This window comes from Thunnus albacares, chromosome 24, assembly GCF_914725855.1.
Source record: "Thunnus albacares chromosome 24, fThuAlb1.1, whole genome shotgun sequence".
Taxonomy (NCBI): domain Eukaryota; kingdom Metazoa; phylum Chordata; class Actinopteri; order Scombriformes; family Scombridae; genus Thunnus; species Thunnus albacares.
This window is the reverse complement of record NC_058129.1, coordinates 19,957,068-19,976,053: the sequence shown is the minus strand read 5'-3', so window position 1 is coordinate 19,976,053 and position 18,986 is coordinate 19,957,068. Positions and strand designations below refer to the sequence as shown.

Sequence of the window (18,986 nt, the reverse complement as noted above, 5' to 3'; positions counted from 1 at the left end):
AAGTTTCAATAAATATCTGTGCTTCAGATCCTGTCTGCCTGCCGTCTCTTGTACTTGGGTCCACCTGCCTTCACTCCATCATGACAGAACGATTCAAACAATAATGGACCCAGCGGATGAATATATATAATAAATGATTAAAACGATATATGGTCATAAAAGGTAAGAAGTTCTACTTTTACACCATCAAACTAGTTGGAAACATCACATGATCATTTATAACAGTAGTTAAAGCGAGGGCATAGGTTTGGTTTAACTCTGGTAGGGACATTTGATGTTGGACGGTGTAAATAATTGTGTGTGTGTACTTGCTCTCTATCACTCTTTTCTCTTTCATAGAAACATGTTCACACACACATAAAGAGCCTGACTCTGCTAAATGTTTACTTTACTCAATATGCATTTACTGACTGACCTGAAACTGGACTGTATCATGATGTTTTCTCTGATCTTTACATTTTATTTTATTGATCAACTACTTAACTATAAATCTGAGACCAAAACTAACATTTAAAATGAACATATAGACTGTCACAATAAATGTGTAGAAAACTGTAGGTAATGTGCTGCTCTGTAACTCGCTGCTGTAGGTTTTCAAACCTCACCTGAGATTCTGTCCTTCTTTCATTCCTTCTTTTAATTAAACAACATGTCTGTGCAACAATCACAAATTAGCAAACAACACCTAACGCCTGAAATTAAATATAATATCAAATGATCTTAGTTCTGTCCAGTAAAGTCGTTTTGATTCTGTGACGTTTGGAACATTTAAACTATAAACACTAACTGCTTCAGATTCTCCACCTCACTGACTCCACTAATGCTGCTGCTGCTGCTGCTGTTAGTCAACAATGTGTACAGCTTGAAGTTGAGGCTTGCCAGATCATCAGGTCCAGTATCCTCCATATCCTGCTCTTTCACTCTTTATCATAATATCACTCTTGTTGCAGAAAACACACAAACCTGTCAACTCTGCAGAGATCTTACTGTTAATATTACGTGCAGTTAAAACAGCTGGATTGTTAGAGATCAGTGAAAATATTGGTTGGGACAATCCAGCAACACCTTCCTCACCCAAATCTACACCCATGAGTTAAAGCAACATCTTAATAGAAAGTTGTGTGAAAGGTGTGGAGCTCAGGACAGTGAGGTTAATCTCCTGGTGGAAGCACCATCCAGTTGTTTATTGATAGATTGGAGCACACTGACCTGTATGTCGGTGGTTTCAGGTCCTCGGTGTCGGTGGATGAGTCCGGTGGTCTAGTTGTCCGGGTTCTTGTTTTCCTCCTCCATTACACACTTGTTATTTATTTATTGATGTTGTCCTCCTGAACTTCCTCTGCCTGAGTAAAACCAATAAAAAGATGATAAAGAAGTGAACGTTTGTCTGTAACTGCTTCACTAAATCCGACTGTCTGAACTCTGTGACTCTTCGGCTCCGTTCACCTCAACGTCCTCTTTGTTCATAATGTTCTGTATTATTGCTGTAAATGAATGATTCTATATTCAGATCATTGTTGACTAATTGTGAATTGTTTGCTGTTAGTTGCTGATGTTTCCAGTATACTGTGGGTGTTACTGGGTCATTACTGGTAAAGTCGCCTCCTAGTGTTCTACACTGCAAAAACTCCCCTACTGGAAACACTACTAAATATTCTGTGAACTAGTGAAATTTGATCACTTCAAGCAAGAAAATCTGCCAAAAATGACTTAAGAAGTTTTCTTGAAACGAGCATAAAAATGTAGCCGCTATCAAACATGATCTAACCTTAAAACTAGTTTTAAAATCAGATTTAAGCCTGTTTGTCTTCATATTAGAAATGAACTGTCAGAAATTCAAGTTAAAGATGCTTGAAACCAGATTATTTGTCTGTAAAGTCGCCTCAGTTTATGAGTTTATGAGTTGTGGCGTCTTAAACACTTTGAATCCACTTTTCAGACTTGTTTCTTGTCAGCTGGAGCTGAAAATAGACTGAATACCTTACTAAGACAAATGAAGAGCAGTTACCTTGAAACAAGTCTAATAACCTGCAGTGCAGATGCTGCCTGACAGGAGTATTTGTCTTTGAGGAGAAACAATAAGGTTTAATCATCCTAAAATAAGATATGAGAACTTTCTTGAATTTCCTTTTTTGCAGTGCAGAAGTCAGATGTAAAAAGCTGATGAGTCAGCAGTTAGTGAAGGAAGCAGGTCGTCCTGCTGTTAGTTTGGCTCCATGCAGCTTTTTGACCCTTAATTTGGACCTTTTGGAATATTTGGATTCCAGTGAGGAAGAAAAACTGATATTAGAGGAGAAATAACTCTATTATTGTATTAATACTTTGATGATCATTAATCCACACTGTAAAAAGCCCTTCAGTGGCAATGTCCATATAACTTAATTATAAAATGTATATATATATATTTTTTTACAATACATCGATTTTGTCTTCTTTTACTGTCTACTTGAGTCACAGAAAAGTAAAAAGTGTGGCTGTTTTAGTAACTTATAATTTTCTATCATAAATTTGATTTCCTGGTACTTTACAACAAACTGATTTCACAAAACTTAGTTTAAGGACTTTCTGAATAAGTAAATCCCGACCCGCCCAATTGGAACCAGTCTGAACTTGTTCTCCCACAAGGCTGCAAGAGTACCTGCCTGGCTTTTTCATCGACAAACTACACAACTTGTAAGAAATCATTTTCTATGTAATGCTTAAGTGTGCGTTTTCCTCCTTGCGATGCCATAAGGTGTTTCAAAATGTGCACGAAGCTCAAACAGTTAACGTACCGTCAAAATGCCGATGTTTAGTCAAATATGGCTTCTACGTGTTGGGTTTTACAACAAATGACATATCCTTTTTATTTATAAGTTTATAATTAATTGACACCGCCGCCATGCCTGTAAGAAGGCGGAGTCAGTCCTATGAAAGTCTCCATGTGTGATGCAACTGCTCAGCCCGCCATCACCTGAGTGCAGCCCCGTGTAGTAACGTTTAGTTACCCGAGTGTGTTGCAGCCAGTCTGTCGGTCATAAGTGGCCTGTGTTGAGTGCTGGACTGTGTGCATCCTTGATATGTAAGTGCGAATGCACTAATTATGTCAGACTCTCTCTAACAGGGGTTAGGGGCTCTCCGGGGCTCAGCCCGGCACAATCCGCTCTGCTCTGTCCCGCTCTCACGCGCGCGCGCGCACACACACACACACACACACACACACACACACACACTTGCGTGGGATTGATGTCAGGTGGATAAAATGTTTTTTGGTTTTTGCTGTGTTTCTGTTGCCGTGCTCCACAGTGCATCGCTTTTCTTCTGTGTTCCCGCTCTGCTCCTACAGCGCTGAGTGCTGTCTGCTGCAGGTTATACACTGATTAGGTATAAGTTCCTGATATGTTACTTCAAATGACTAATGATAATAATAACGATCACTTTATTGACTGTGACTGGGATGTAATTTTTTGTAGAATATTTTCATATGGTCATCTTGAGTTCTTTCACTTGTGTTGCTTCTTCAGGAGACATTCAGATCAACGCAGAGGACCAATTCAGCCTCCCCCACCAAGTTCTGTCAATGACTACACATCAGGTAAGCAGTGAAATAGCAGAGACCAGAGCACATGAAGACCTGAAGACACACAGTGTGAGGATCTACGTTTGCCATGAGCCAGATGCAGTGGAATCATAATCGAGGGAATCCCTGTGCTGAAATCTCCCGACAATCTGGCCAGAGGATGAATCTCCAGTACCCAGCGAGACTTCACAAAACCTTTGAGGTCTTTCAAAGACTGTTTGTTGGAACTGACACTCAAAACCACCCAAAACCATCCCCCAGGTTCATGAGCCTCAAAAACAAGCTTCTAGCATAGACAGTCAAACGTGATTCAAATGACAAACATCCCTGCAGATTTTATCAGCTGTTTCCATTAAATGTTAATTAGGTGAGTTGTTCAAACTGTAAAGTGAAACCTGTCTGTTGTCTGCTGACAAAAAAGATAAAAATACTTAAATATTGTTATCAGAATTGTACTAATGACTTTAGTAAAATGACTCCAAACACAAAGAGGGACAGAGAAGCAGAGTGAAGCTATTTCAACAATATTTCCAACACATGGAGGCTGTTAGCTCACTGTCATTCTTCATCCTCCCACCAGATGGAGTCAAAGTCAACAAAGCTTCAGATCTTACACATAGTGTCTGTAAGAACATTGATCAGATCATTAGTGTCTGGATCAATGATTGAAAATGACTCTGCAGGCTGATGTGTGTTGTGGGTTTGTGTTAGTTGACGATGTATCATCTCTGGTTACAGAGAGTTGAAGTGCTGGGAGTCAGCAGATATCACAAACACAAACAGCTGATACATCAGTGAGCCCACTTTTCTGCCCTTTCTGTGCTCAAACTGATTATTAAAGTCAAACTGGATGAACATGAAGCATCTGATACTAATAGTCAACAGCTGTGTGTGATAACCTGTATTTTATGCATAATGATGACAGCCTGCAGGTGCTGCAGCTCTTCTATTCTGCTTCACTGTCTTAAAAATATATGATGTTTCAAATCCATCAAAGTCATGATTGAGCCCAAGCCTGAAGGACACTGAGATGTATTATTTTGTCCATATCTTCCAGCCCTAACTTATGGATTATGTAATAATAGTGTGAGTCAGAGAAAGCTGCCATCAGCTGCTGTACTTCTACTATCAGTCCACTAGATGGCGTCATGAAGCTGCAGTGAAGTGAAGAGCAGCACACATGATGCATGGAGGAGGATTTACATCCACTGACTCACACTGACTGAATTTCATTCATATTCAGTCAATTCAACACCAATAAACAACATGTCAATAGTTTCAGTTATCTATTAGTTCTCTTTGATGTTGTTGTCACATTAGTAGTGCACATGACGCACAAACACAAATGTATTAAATGATTAGAATCAGGGCTCATTTACTTTGATATGACTTCTTTTACAGTAAATACAAACTTGTTAAACAGCAGCAGATGTTAGATCTTAACTGCTGTCAGACATTTAACAACACAGATAAAATGTCATTTGGTGTAAAGTGAAACTATTTTATAGCCTTTTTTAATTGAGTAGTTTAATTTGGATCAAATTGTACATAAAGCCGACAGTGTTTTAATGTGGTGATGGTACACGTGAACTTCTGAGAGAAACTCAGTGGTTACAGATGAACTCTGATTACAAAGATATATGAAGCAATAAATACACACATCATCAGCTCCTGTCTAACTGCATATACCAGTAATAAGTCATTATAAAGCAAGAACACAAGTGGACTGTATGCATGTTATTGTAGCAACATTGAACTTGATGACGTCCTCTGACTGTCCCTCCACATCAGTCAATACAATACATTTGATTTAAAGCTTCCACAGGAAACAGTAGCAGGCCTTTACTGTAGTGTCTGACTTTACGCTGCTGGAAACAACCTTAAAAAAGTAGATTTAGTTTGATTTGTGAGAGCTGAAGAAAGGAAATAATCATCAGCTGTTCATTAATATTGTTTGATTCCAGTAAATCAATCATTTAACAACATGTAGATTTATCTTCCAACATGAGAGTTCTCCAAACTTTCTGATGAAATAAAAACATCACACAGCAAGAAACAAACGCTGAAGTTACTAAAGAGAAAGTTCAACTATGAAACAAAGCAAACTTACAGTTAACATCCAAACTGCTGAAGACAAAGACTCTCCACTCCACGTCTGTCAGAAAAGTGTTTGTCACAGGTGAGCTGTTTCCTGGAACGAGTCAGAGCTCCACCTGTAGAGGAGGAGGGACAGAAAAAAGATAACTCATCATGACGTTCATGTGAAGAGAAGCTGAACGTTACATTTAGATTCATCAGATTTAAGACATTTAACTGACAGGAATAAAACATATTTTTATAACAAAAGTTATTTTTTCACATCAATAATTGCTCTTCATCCTGTTACAGAACACATCACAGATCAGATGGAAATAATCTCCTCCATCACAGAGTCAGAATTAAAATGAATAATTCACACAAATCTGAATTTTGGACTCTTCAGAGTTTCTTCTCACACAGACATGAAAAAACAAAAGCGTCTGAAATATGAACGTAATGAACAGACGGCCATCTTTCCTCGTCTGAGGAGGAAGTTTATCAGCTGATGTTTCTGTTTAAAACACCACATGCTTTAAAGAAACTCCATCCAACAATAACACATTCATCATAAATTAGTTTCTCCAGCTGAAATAATTAGTGATTCATTTTCCATAAACTAGAGAAAACCATGTCCCTTTAATGTAGAGAAATCAAACTCCACTTACTGAACTTTTCTCATGAACTTCATCACTCTGCAGCTCTGTTGAGTCCTGAGCAGGTCTGTGTAGAAAAACAGTTTTGTGCTTCAGTTAAAGCTGCATTATCATCCCATTCATTTAACCGACACAGCTTCTCGTCTTTCATCTGTGTGTGTATATGTGTGTATGTGTGTATATGTGTGTATGTGTGTGTGTGTGTGTGTGTGTGTGTGTATATGTGTGTATGTGTGTGTGTGTGTATATGTGTGTATGTGTGTGTGTGTGTATATGTGTGTGTGTGAGTCTCAGTCAGAGTAAAGTTCAGATGTTGAAGTTTGATTAAAACATGAAACTTCCTCATGTGAACAAACAAACACTCAGCTGCTGTTTGAATGTTTGAAAGCTGGAGTTCATGAATCAGTGGACACTTTCTGAAAGTTCCCGGCTCACATCTTCTGACCTGTGCTGATGGTTTTGGTTTGGTCTGAACACACCGTTACACTATATTCAGTCCTGCAGCGTCACATCAGTAAAGCATATTTGACTGTTGAGTTGATGATTTGAATATGAAGGGATTAATGTGGACAGCAGGAAGTCAGCGGAGGAAAGAAGGACTTCCCAGTGACGTATCAGGGGAAACAAGTCGATGTCAAAAACAACACTTACTCCCATCAAGTCCAGCTGTTTCCCATTAAAGTTACAACTAAAATACAAGAATCAACTCTAAACTTTATTCCAAACTTCAAGCTGCCGTCACACAACAATTATTAGCTCCAATAAAACTGAGTCACATGATGCTACAATTAAAAACTAATTCTAACAGCTTAATGAAATGAAAGACATCAATAAATAGTCTTTTACATAAAGTCTTGCAGAATGTCATCAGAGATTTTCTGTTGACAAAAAGAGAAAAACATGTTTATTTGTGTGTAAATGTTTAATTATTCTCCACTTTTATTTTATTTTATTTATTTTCATAAACATATTGTACTTTTTCTCCTCCTGATTAAACACAAATAACATGTTTTTATTTATTTTCTTCTCTTTTTGGTCAAAAAAAGTTTTTGATAATAAAAATGTAAAAAATAGATTAAAGAGTAAAACAAACAGAAATAAAACAACACAAATATTTTTATAAAGTAAAATAAATAAACAGAACATAGCCTCTTTCTGTTCTTTTTTATTTTTAATAAAAATGTAAAATCATCTTCCTCACATGTTAAATTTGTTTTCTCACTTTCTCTTGTTTCTTTAAATGAGATCAATTTTATTTATATATTAAACCTGACAGGAATTAACATAATAAATAACAAAACTCTCAATAACAGGTGAAAAAATAAGGTTTTTTTAAATCTCACATTATGTGAAAAGAATTTACTGTCAATAAAGTTTTACTGATACCTTTAGTGATCCATTACTTACTGGGATCTACTGGGATCCACTGGGGTCCAGTGATACCTTTAGTGATCCATTACTTACTGGGATCTACTGGGATCCACTGGGGTCCAGTGATAAAAATGTAAAAATGCACACGCCACTTCCTGTGGCTGCTGTCAGAGTAAAAGCTGTCTGCGCTAAAAGTTGATTTTATGGTTTAAAAAACAGTTTGAAGGTTAAAAAAAAAGAAAATCACAAACATTAAAAACATGGAGACTTTTCTGAGTGACGGCGTCTCCTCCATCAGCTGCACTTACGTGCTTTTACTCTGGAGGTACATTCGATAGCTTCCTGTATTTTGGTACTCAAAGACCAAAACTGACAGGAAGTGACGTCACAGATCCAGAACAGCTGAGGAGCCCCGGGCGTTTCCTCCGAGGTCTCCGGTTACACTCATATATACACTGTAAAAAATACAAACCACCACAATGTAAAAAATAATACTCATATATACACTGTAAAAATACAGTACTGAACTACACTGTAAATTTTATGTGTTATGCTCAAATTTACACTGTAAAAATATAAAACTACATTATAAAAAATGTACACACAAACTACACGGTAAAAATAATACAACATACAAATACACTGTAAAAAATACAACAACACACAACTGAACACTGTAAAAATATTACAAGTCTACTCTGTTAAAGTATTCTGAACACAAAAATAATCCACACACAACTTAAAAAATATTAAATTGAAGATTACACTGTAAAAAGTAATATCAATAACAACCATACACTGTAAGAATAAAACTACACTGAACCATACACTGTAAAAATATTACCACAACACTACACTCCAAAACATTATAAACTGTGCTACATTGCAGAAAATACTAAACTGAACACTGCGCTGTAAAAAATATTCACCTGCAGTGTAAAAAACACTGCGTCAGTTTATTCAGTCATAATTTATTTGTTAGAATATCTGATGTTGTGACAGATCCTCACCTTCAGTCAGTCTGCGGGGGACGCTGCTCTGCAACACATCACAGGGAAACCCCCCACACCTGGAAACACCTGCTGCTGCCTTCAGGTCCCATCAGGAAAACTCAGACAACCTTCAGGCGTTTTTAACGTGTGTGTGTTTTTATGTCGTTCTCAGGACGCTGCTTCCTGTATCACCTCAACACAGAACTGAGCAGCTTCAAGCTGAACAGTGACTAGAAACACCTGAGCAGCTGTGCAGGACCTTTAAATAGAATCATAATTTCTTTTAAATAGTGGTGCAAATGAGGAGCTGAAACACTGTAAAAATAGGATCAAAAATACGTTCAGTTTTTCATTTAAACAAAGTATTTACACTAAAGAAATTCATATAAAAACACTTTAAATCAAAACTTTAAATCAAAACATTGAGTCTGTTGTAAATGTTTATTTATTTAATATCTTTTACAAACAGTCATTTCAAACCCGTTAAAGAGCGAAGCAGCTTCACAAAATCTTCATCTGAACTGATGAAAGTTTCACATTCTGACTTTAATTTCTTTAAACAAACAAACAAACAAATGTAGCTCTGATTCATTTCAATCAAATATTGATCTGAACTGATGGAAACTGAAGGTTTCAGTGACACTTTGAGTCAGAAAGTTTCAGTGAAAGTTTTGGAGGAAAAAGGAAACAGATTTCAGTCGCTACGCTTGTCATTAATTGGCAGCGTAATCAATAATCATCACTGAGTCAGCTGAGCGAACGAGAAAGTCAGACTTGATCTTCATTAAATTTCAAACATACACAGAAAAATATTTCTAAGAAATAAGTAAATATTTATTGAAATGGATCTTAGATTTTAGCAGCTGCTTCAAAGAAATTCTGGAAATCAACGACTCTCAGATTTCACCCCAATACTTCACTAAAATGAACATCAAACAACGCAAAGCATTATGGGTCCTGTAGTTCTTCCATGTCAATACACTTTTATGACATCACTAAGACTCTGAATGTCTCATCAACATGTTTCCTGTACAGATATTTAGAATGAATGAATGAAATGTGACCAATCAATAAACACCTCGAATGTTCAATCAATAATCAGCTTCATATAAATATTGATCATATGACGGAGCGAGAAAGCTTTGATCTTTACTACTCAGTGTGAATTTATGTCATTTAGAGAGACGTTTCTATGTGTTTGTGGACGCAGGTGGTGCTAGAGAGCAGCTCGGCAGCGTTAGTGCGTGTTTCTGGGTTTCTTCAGTAGATGCACCACCACATGACCGCCACCGAGGCCAGCAGACCAATCAGAGAGCTCGCTGCAGAGGAGGGGGCGGAGTTACACAGGTCGGAGTTGCAGCACTTGAAGGTAAAACTGGACACCTGGAAAAGATCAATGACGTCAGAATGTGTCTGATCAATCAGTGCTCCGAAAGTACAAATGTCAAAATTCTGTTCAACATAAAATACAACAAACTGATCAATAATCCAATAAACTGATCAATAATTCAACACCTCTGCTGTGGTTCTACTGGTTATAGAGTTTAGTGTAACTGAAACTTTAAGTAAACAGCCGTCAGATAAATGTAGAGAAGTAAAAAGTAGAATATTTCTTTCTGATATGTTGTAAAAGAAAGTAGAAAATCATCCAGTAAAGTCCAGAACAGAACTTCAGTAGAGAACAAGTAGAAACAGACTGGACTACATGAAACCTCCAGATTTAATTCAGTTTTATCTGACAGAAAAATGACGTGATGCAAATGTCCTGTACAGTGATAGAATACAGTAGAGTAGAATCCAGTAGAGTTCAGTAGAATACAGTAGAGTAGAATACAGTAGGGTAGAGTAGAATACAGTAGAGTAGAATACAGTAGGGTAGAGTAGAATACAGTAGAGTAGAATACAGTAGAGTAGAATCCAGTAGAGTTCAGTAGAATACAGTAGAGTAGAATACAGTAGAGTAGAATCCAGTAGAGTTCAGTAGAATACAGTAGAGTAGAATACAGTAGGGTAGAGTAGAATACAGTAGAGTAGAATACAGTAGAGTAGAATACAGTAGAGTAGAATCCAGTAGAGTTCAGTAGAATACAGTAGAGTAGAATACAGTAGAGTAGAATACAGTAGAGTAGAATCCAGTAGAGTTCAGTAGAATATAGTAGAGTAGAATACAGTAGGGTAGAGTAGAATACAGTAGAGTAGAATACAGTAGAGTAGAATCCAGTAGAGTTCAGTAGAATACAGTAGAGTAGAATACAGTAGAGTAGAATCCAGTAGAGTTCAGTAGAATACAGTAGAGTAGAATACAGTAGGGTAGAGTAGAATACAGTAGAGTAGAATACAGTAGAGTAGAATCCAGTAGAGTTCAGTAGAATACAGTAGAGTAGAATACAGTGGAGCTGAATAAAGTAGGGTAGAATACAGTAGAGTTCAATAGAGTTTGTACCCGTGGGAACATCTGGCCCAGTCGGCTGTACTTGCAGTCTGAATACTTGAGACACTGGCGGTGGGTCATTCCTTCTGCAGGACAAACAGGACGATAGCAGAAACAGTAGATTCTGAGTAGAATCGCTGAACTTCAGATAGAATCTAAAGTTCTCAGAGTGTGAAGGATCAAACCTTCAGACACGAAGCACATTACAGTTTCTGACCTCTTCATATAAAAAGTCCAGAACATAAATAGAGTTTGGTGTGGCAGACTTTTCACTAATCATCAGCTGACCCTGTATCTTCATGTTAGGGCCTCTCTGGGGGCCGAGACCCACAGGTTGCAAACCTCTGGACAGAAAGTATCTTCAGCCAATCAGAATTCAGTTGTCTACAGTACAAGTAGACGCACAGGTAGAGGTACTAGAATATGTAGAGGTACAGTGGCACATAGAAGTACAGGAATAGGTAAACAGTTAAACAGGTAAACAGGTAAACAGTTTAACAGGTAAACAGTTAAATAGGTAAACAGTTTAACAGGTAAACAGTTAAATAGGTAAACAGGTAAACAGGTAAACAGGTAAACAGGTACCGCTCTCGATGAGTGTCAGACAGGCGTCGCCGTCGTGGCCACAGTCTCTTTGTTCGGAGCAGCTTCCTGTGTAATCCTCACAGCTGTAACACCGAATGGCTGATCCTGAAAAACACATTTCATCTAACAGCTCATCTGGATTTTCCGACCTGAGTCACTTGAGTCATATCAGCACCAACCCAAACCCAACAATAGAGCCCTGAGGGACACCTTTTGTTACTAATACTACTATTACTAATACTTTTATTACTAGCACAACCACCACTACTACTACTACTAATGATAATAAACAGTACTACTAATACTACTACCAATACTACTACTAATAGTAATAATAAACTTTATTACTACTAATGACAATAATAAACAGTACTACTAATACTACTACTACTAACCCTACTACCACTCTTATTACTGCTTACTATCTGTTTCCGTCCAGATGTTTTTCAGATTTGTGCTCATTCATCAGTTAACGGTTCGTGTTTCAGCAGCTGTGGTCACTTGAGTGACTTCATGTCAGTTAAAGTGGATTTCAGCAGCACACATGGTCTTCTTCCAGAATAAAAACAGACCATCTGTCATGTTAATGTTTTTGGTCGTTCAGATTAAAAAAGTGATGAGAAAATAATAAAGCTTGAAACTGACCTGAAATCAGTCTCAGTACTTCAGAACATGATCTCATGAGACAGAATGAAACGTACCGAGTCCAATCAGAGCGCAGCACATCACCACGCAGATCCCCAGGGAGCGCTTCATTTTCACCTCTACACAGCTCACAGGTTCATCTGGAATCAGTTTGTCCACAGCAGCTCAGTCACCCAAACACTGAGTACCATAGAGTACTGTGTGTACAATGTAGTACTGTTTGTACTGTGTGGTACTGTGTAGTACTGTTTGTATCATGTGTACAGTATAGTACTGTGTGTGCTGTGTGTACAGTATAGTACTGTGTGTACAGTGTAGTACTGTGTGTACAGTGTAGTACTGTTTGTACTGTGTGTACTGTGTAGTACTGTTTGTATCATGTGTACAGTATAGTACCGTGTGTACAGTATAGTACTGTTTGTACTGTGTGTACAGTATAGTACTGTGTGTACAGTGTAGTACTGTTTGTACTGTGTGTAAAGTATAGTACTGTGTGTACAGTGTAGTACTGTTTGTACTGTGTGCACAGTATAGTACTGTGTGTACAGTATAGTACCGTGTGTACAGTATAGTACCGTGTGTACCATGTGTACAGTATAGTACCATGTGTACAGTATAGTACCGTGTGTACCGTGTGTACAGTATAGTACCGTTTGTACAGTATAGTACCGTGTGTACCGTGTGTACAGTATAGTACCATGTGTACAGTATAGTACCGTGTGTACCATGTGTACAGTATAGTACCATGTGTACAGTATAGTACCGTGTGTACCGTGTGTACAGTATAGTACCGTGTGTACCGTGTGTACAGTATAGTACCGTGTGTACAGTATAGTACCGTGTGTACTGTATGTACAGTATAGTACCGTGTGTACAGTATAGTACCGTGTGTACTCACTCAGTTGGGCGTTTCTGTTGTTGTTGTTGAGTTCAGTGACAGTGTGACTCTGACTGACAGCAGAATGGCGGAGAAAGGCGACGCCCACAGGGAGGATCCTGTGTGTAAGTATGAAGAATCAGTTTTATTGTTTTCTGTTTTCACTTTTACATGATAGTTTGAACTTCAGGAGAAACTGAAGTGAGGTCACACAGGGTTAAACCCACACTACTGTGAGATGTACTGAGTACAGCACATATATCACAGTAGTTAGTGTGTTTCCCCTACATTCACCGCACCGCCGCTGCAGAATTATGAGCGCCGCTGCTAAAATTTCAGACGATCATAAATGTCAACGAGCTACTAATGATTTTCTCTCGCACACCGTGCAACACCCTACGTTATTGTGGATTTTTTAGTCATACTCACTCTCTTCGTTCCTAAAAGGACATCTACGTGTTTTTGCAAGAGTGGCGTTGCTCCGTTAAGGAATAAGGCAGTGCGTGCGTGTGTGTGTGTGTGAGCAGAGCAAAGGTTTAGCCGTAAATTGTCAACCTGGCAGTAACTGTACAGTACAGGCTGTGTGTCAGTTAATAAATGCTGCAGCTCCTCAAGAAAACACTCATCTATCGAGAGGGGTTAGCCCCGAAGTTAGCAACAACGCGTTAGCTTAACTTGACCAGGCTCACTTAAGGTGGACTGACTTTTAAGGTGGACCAGCAATTTTCATTTTAGTGTCAATCTCAGCCGCTGTTTAACAGAGAACTGAGAAGTGTGTGGCTGATGAGTCTCTGTCATATGCCCCCTCATATGCCACCCCTACCCCCATCATACGTTTCCTGGTGTCTACGTCATCACGCTGAGCATCAACCGCTCCGCAACCATTGCAATGCTAACATAAACGTTAACAGCTAAACCGCTAGCTAATATTAACTAACAGATAACGTTATGTGGTAAGCACAAGCAGCTAAACACTGCACAGTATACGTATTAATACACGGTGTGTTTACCAGGCAGTCAAACACTCTCCTACAGGCTCTTAGAAGGTCAAGATGATTTTCTCCAGCTGTTAGCATTTATAAGACTGTTTGTCTTTTTGAGCTGCTTATCAGTTGTCACACTGATATCTAGCAGCTTGTTATATTCTGTTTCTGCAGCACAGACGTCAGTATACACTTTGGGTTGACCATTTAGTTTCTATAAATAAATAAATCTTTATATATAGTCAATGCTTTGGACTCGTTTTCACTGTCTATACTATGGTTGTATCATATGGTAGTATAGGTAGTATAGCATGGCAGTATAGGTAGTATAGTATAGGTGGTATAGGTGGTATAGTATAGGTAGTATAGTATAGGTGGTATAGTATAGGTAGTATAGGTGGTATAGTATAGGTAGTATAGTATAGGTGGTATAGTATAGGTAGTATAGGTGGTATAGTATAGGTAGTATAGTATAGGTGGTATAGTATAGGTAGTATAGGTAGTATAGTATAGGTGGTATAGTATAGGTAGTATAGGTGGTATAGTATAGGTAGTGTAGTATAGGTGGTATAGTATAGGTAGTATAGGTGGTATAGTATAGGTAGTATAGGTGGTATAGTATAGGTAGTATAGGTAGTATAGTATAGGTGGTATAGTATAGGTAGTATAGGTGGTATAGTATAGGTAGTGTAGTATAGGTGGTATAGTATAGGTAGTATAGGTGGTATAGTATAGGTAGTATAGGTGGTATAGTATAGGTGGTATAGTATAGGTAGTATAGGTGGTATAGTATAGGCAGTATAGTATAGGTGGTATAGTATAGGTAGTATAGGTGGTATAGTATAGGCAGTATAGTATAGGTGGTATAGTATAGGTAGTATAGGTGGTATAGTATAGGTAGTATAGGTGGTATAGTATAGGTGGTATAGTATAGGTAGTATAGGTGGTATAGTATAGGTAGTATAGCATGGCAGTATAGGTAGTATAGTATAGGTGGTATAGTATAGGTAGTATAGGTGGTATAGTATAGGTAGTATAGTATAGGTGGTATAGTATAGGTAGTATAGGTGGTATAGTATAGGTAGTATAGGTGGTATAGTATAGGTGGTATAGTATAGGTAGTATAGGTGGTATAGTATAGGTAGTATAGCATGGCAGTATAGGTAGTATAGTATAGGTGGTATAGTATAGGTAGTATAGGTGGTATAGTATAGGTAGTATAGGTGGTATAGTATAGGTGGTATAGTATAGGTAGTATAGGTGGTATAGTATAGGTAGTATAGTATAGGTGGTATAGTATAGGTGGTATAGTATAGGTAGTATAGGTGGTATAGTATAGGTGGTATAGTATAGGTAGTATAGGTGGTATAGTATAGGTGGTATAGTATAGGTAGTATAGGTGGTATAGTATAGGTAGTATAGTATAGGTGGTATAGGTGGTATAGTATAGGTGGTATAGTATAGGTAGTATAGGTGGTATAGTATAGGTAGTATAGCATGGCAGTATAGGTAGTATAGTATAGGTGGTATAGTATAGGTAGTATAGGTGGTATAGTATAGGTAGTATAGTATAGGTGGTATAGTATAGGTAGTATAGGTGGTATAGTATATGTAGTATAGGTGGTATAGTATAGGTAGTATAGTATAGGTGGTATAGTATAGGTAGTATAGGTGGTATAGTATAGGTAGTATAGTATAGGTGGTATAGTATAGGTAGTATAGGTAGTATAGTATAGGTGGTATAGGTGGTATAGTATAGGTAGTATAGTATAGGTGGTATAGTATAGGTAGTATAGGTGGTATAGTATAGGTAGTATAGGTGTTCTGCTGTTTCTAGAGGAGCTAAGCTAACAGCAGTTAGCACTAACAACATGAACAAACAGCCATTAAAGAGTCAAACACTGAAACTGTCGGTTACATTACCTTTAGATGGAGAAAAGAATCTGCGCCATCATGTCAGAGAAAGAGAAGTAAATGTAGGCAGGAAATAGGCGGGAAGAGAGAGGTGTGACGTCACAGTGACCCGCAGCTGGTGTTACACTTTATTCTGTCACCTACTCAGTATCTTCACTTACTGACAGGTTATTGTCACGTGTGGAACAGTAATTATGGTGGATATAATTATAAACATCATATTAACCCTAAACTGCTTGAATATTTTACACTATGATTTGGAAGATTGATCTTCTGGTAACGAATCAATCAGAAATCACTTCCATCACCCAGGAGTTTGTTTTTGTTGCATTTGAGCAAAAATGTGCCATAAAAACACCAAGAAATATGTGATATTTGTAGGTTTGAAGTATTTTGTATTTGTAGAATCCACTAAAGTTGTAAATAGAAATATATATATATGTGTGTATATATATATATATAAATATTATATGAACGTCTATCTTAATTTTCTGTCAGCAGTTGCTTTCTGTCATTAAAAAGAGAGATTAATAAAACATTTTTGCACAAGAAATTCAGTATAAAAAATACAACATATTTGTATGGCTACATGTTATTCTCCACTATTCCTTACTTCATCCTACACTTTGCTAAATATTGTTCTTTCTACCATAAATGTCAGATATGGATGGTTGTTGATTTAAGAAATATCTAATCCTCTAAGAACCGAGGCTGTGTGGTTTGTGTGTGTCGTCTCTAGACTGATGAAACCTACATAACTGCCTCTCAGACTGTAGGATCCGTTCTGTCTCACTGTCCTCACTATCAGCATGAAAAGACCCCGATCAATTGATCCGCTGCCTCTCGTCCATTTAGCTCATCAAATCTCCTGTATCCATCATTTCCAGTGAGAATTACTGTAGTAGATAATAAAACCAGGCATCATTTTCCATCATGTTAACGTCTCCATCACTGAACATTGTGTTGAACTAACTGCAGGTTTCAGTCGGGATTTAGAGCTGCTGAAAGTTACTGATGATCTGCTGACTGCATCAGACAAAGAGCTCCTCTCTGTACTCGTCTTGTTAGATCTTAGTGCTGCATTTGACACCATTGATCATCACATCCTGTTACAGAGATGGAACATTTAACTGGCATCAAACTGAAATGACAACTGTATTTACTTTGATTCTCTCATTTGTAACTGAAGCTCTGTGAAATCCCCACATATAAACATGTATATCAATATAAGTTTAGTATAAATATAGTTTGACTGCTGTTTGAGCTCTGATTGGTCGGTTAGCAGCTACTTCCTCACACAGTTTGTTAGAAGACAGCAGCACTCCAGCAGAGTCAGCACACGAGCCTCAACAAACACTAACTGTCACATTGCACAAAACCTCATCTGGACAATCAGTCTTTTCTGTTAATGGAGCAAAACTATGGAGCTGAAAATGCAACACAATGTTAATGTTTTCAACAGAGGTGTTAAATCATGGCTGAAAGAGAAACAACACTGCTCTCACACCTAACACCCCTGTATAGACACACCTGGAGTTTGATTTTCTTTCTTTTTAACTTTGTAAAAAAGCCTCCTGTGGACAGCTGTTGTAAATGAGCGTTTCTCTACAAACACTAAATACAGTGAACTGCTGCCTGTGCATAATTGTATGTTGCAGTTCCAATAAATAAATCAAATAAACTGAACTTAACACAGTCGACTGTAAGAAAAACACTCACACAGGAAGTAGAGACTCTGCTGCAGGTTGAGAGCGATGATCTGGTGACGATCACAACTGATGAAAGGATCAATCACCACCTGAAACTAAACGCTCACATGTCCTCATACAGATGCACCTGATTGGTTGGAGGTGATCATCACTGTCTTCTCTGTCTCTGCTGTTCTGCAGGGTTCAGTGACCACTTCCTGTTATTGAAACATGTCTAATAACAAGCAGGGCTGTGATTGGCCAGCAGTAACAGTAAGTGCTCCTGCTGCTACTCATATACAGACTCAAGAAAAAAAATGATTAAAGACAGAAGCAACAGTAAGATGATCTTCAATTAACTTTCCATTAGCGAAAGAATCTACACTGCAAAAACTCCCCTACTGGAAACGCTACTAAATATTCTTTGAACTGGTGAAATTTGATCATTTCAAGCAAGAAAATCTGCCAGTGGGGTCAGAAAAATGACTAAAGAACTGTCTTCTTCTCTGTCGACACCCACAAACCTGAAACCTGCAGACGTGCTGCTCTGCAGGTTTCAGTGACCACTTCCTGTTACTGCTGGCCAATCACAGCCCTGCAGGGCTCTCCACAACATCTCTGATGCTTGTGCTTGCGGGAAACACTGTTATCCATCTAGAGCTCTCTATCTATCAGCATCTGATTCAAAACTCATGACTTCTCTTTACTTGTATGAAACAATTTCTTAATGTCTGTTCTTGTTTGTTGCACCGGGAAATAGCAGAGACCAGAGCACATGAAGACCTGAAGACACACAGTGTGAGGATCTACGTTTGCCATGAGCCAGATGCAGTGGAATCATAATCGAGGGAATCCCTGTGCTGAAATCTCTCGACAATCTGGCCAGAGGATGAATCTCCAGTACCCAGCGAGACTTCACAAGACCTTTGAGGTCTTTCAAAGACTGTTTGTTGGACTTGACACTCAAAACCACCCAAAACCATCCCCCAGGTTCATGAGCCTCAAAAACAAGCTTCTAGCATAGACAGTCAAACGTGACCTCACACGCCATACTGGCTGTTTTATTGTTGTTGTTCAATAATGTTATATTTTTCTGAGTCTGATTCTTCAGATTGATGTTCCTGAATCTCCAGTTTCCTTCAACACTCTGTTGGCCTTTCAAGGCCCTTTTGTGGAACCAGACCCAAAACAAATGTCTGGCCTGCACAG

At 38.1% G+C, this 18,986-nt stretch overlaps 2 protein-coding genes and 1 long non-coding RNA gene across 9 annotated transcripts in view; 1 reads left to right on the top strand and 2 right to left on the bottom strand.

The window, feature by feature from the left end:
- Window positions 1-18,986, top strand: part of LOC122976060 (NLR family CARD domain-containing protein 3-like) — a 395,924-nt gene that overhangs the window by 339,476 nt on the left and 37,462 nt on the right. The window lies entirely within an intron of this gene.
- On the bottom strand, window positions 797-6,462 carry LOC122976144. 2 transcript variants are annotated; one of them, XR_006400830.1, is made up of 3 exons: window positions 6,304-6,462; window positions 5,670-5,772; window positions 797-1,343 (listed from the first exon to the last, which is right to left on the bottom strand). It is a non-coding gene; the product is annotated as an uncharacterized LOC122976144 (long non-coding RNA). The 2 variants fall into 2 exon arrangements; XR_006400829.1 differs by lacking the exon at window positions 797-1,343 and adding an exon at window positions 4,591-5,438.
- On the bottom strand, window positions 9,082-17,833 carry LOC122976119 (CD59 glycoprotein-like). Of its 6 annotated transcripts, none has more exons than XM_044344433.1 (6): window positions 17,809-17,833; window positions 13,214-13,311; window positions 12,372-12,455; window positions 11,671-11,775; window positions 11,098-11,171; window positions 9,082-10,037 (listed from the first exon to the last, which is right to left on the bottom strand). In XM_044344433.1, exons 3-6 carry the CDS (start codon window positions 12,424-12,426, stop codon window positions 9,915-9,917), a joined length of 357 nt encoding a protein of 118 aa, XP_044200368.1. In that variant the 5' UTR covers window positions 12,427-12,455; window positions 13,214-13,311; window positions 17,809-17,833; the 3' UTR covers window positions 9,082-9,914. The 6 variants fall into 6 exon arrangements, with proteins under 6 accessions (XP_044200368.1, XP_044200367.1, XP_044200370.1 ...); XM_044344432.1 differs by lacking the exon at window positions 17,809-17,833 and adding an exon at window positions 16,099-16,201; XM_044344435.1 differs by lacking the exon at window positions 17,809-17,833 and adding an exon at window positions 14,203-14,309.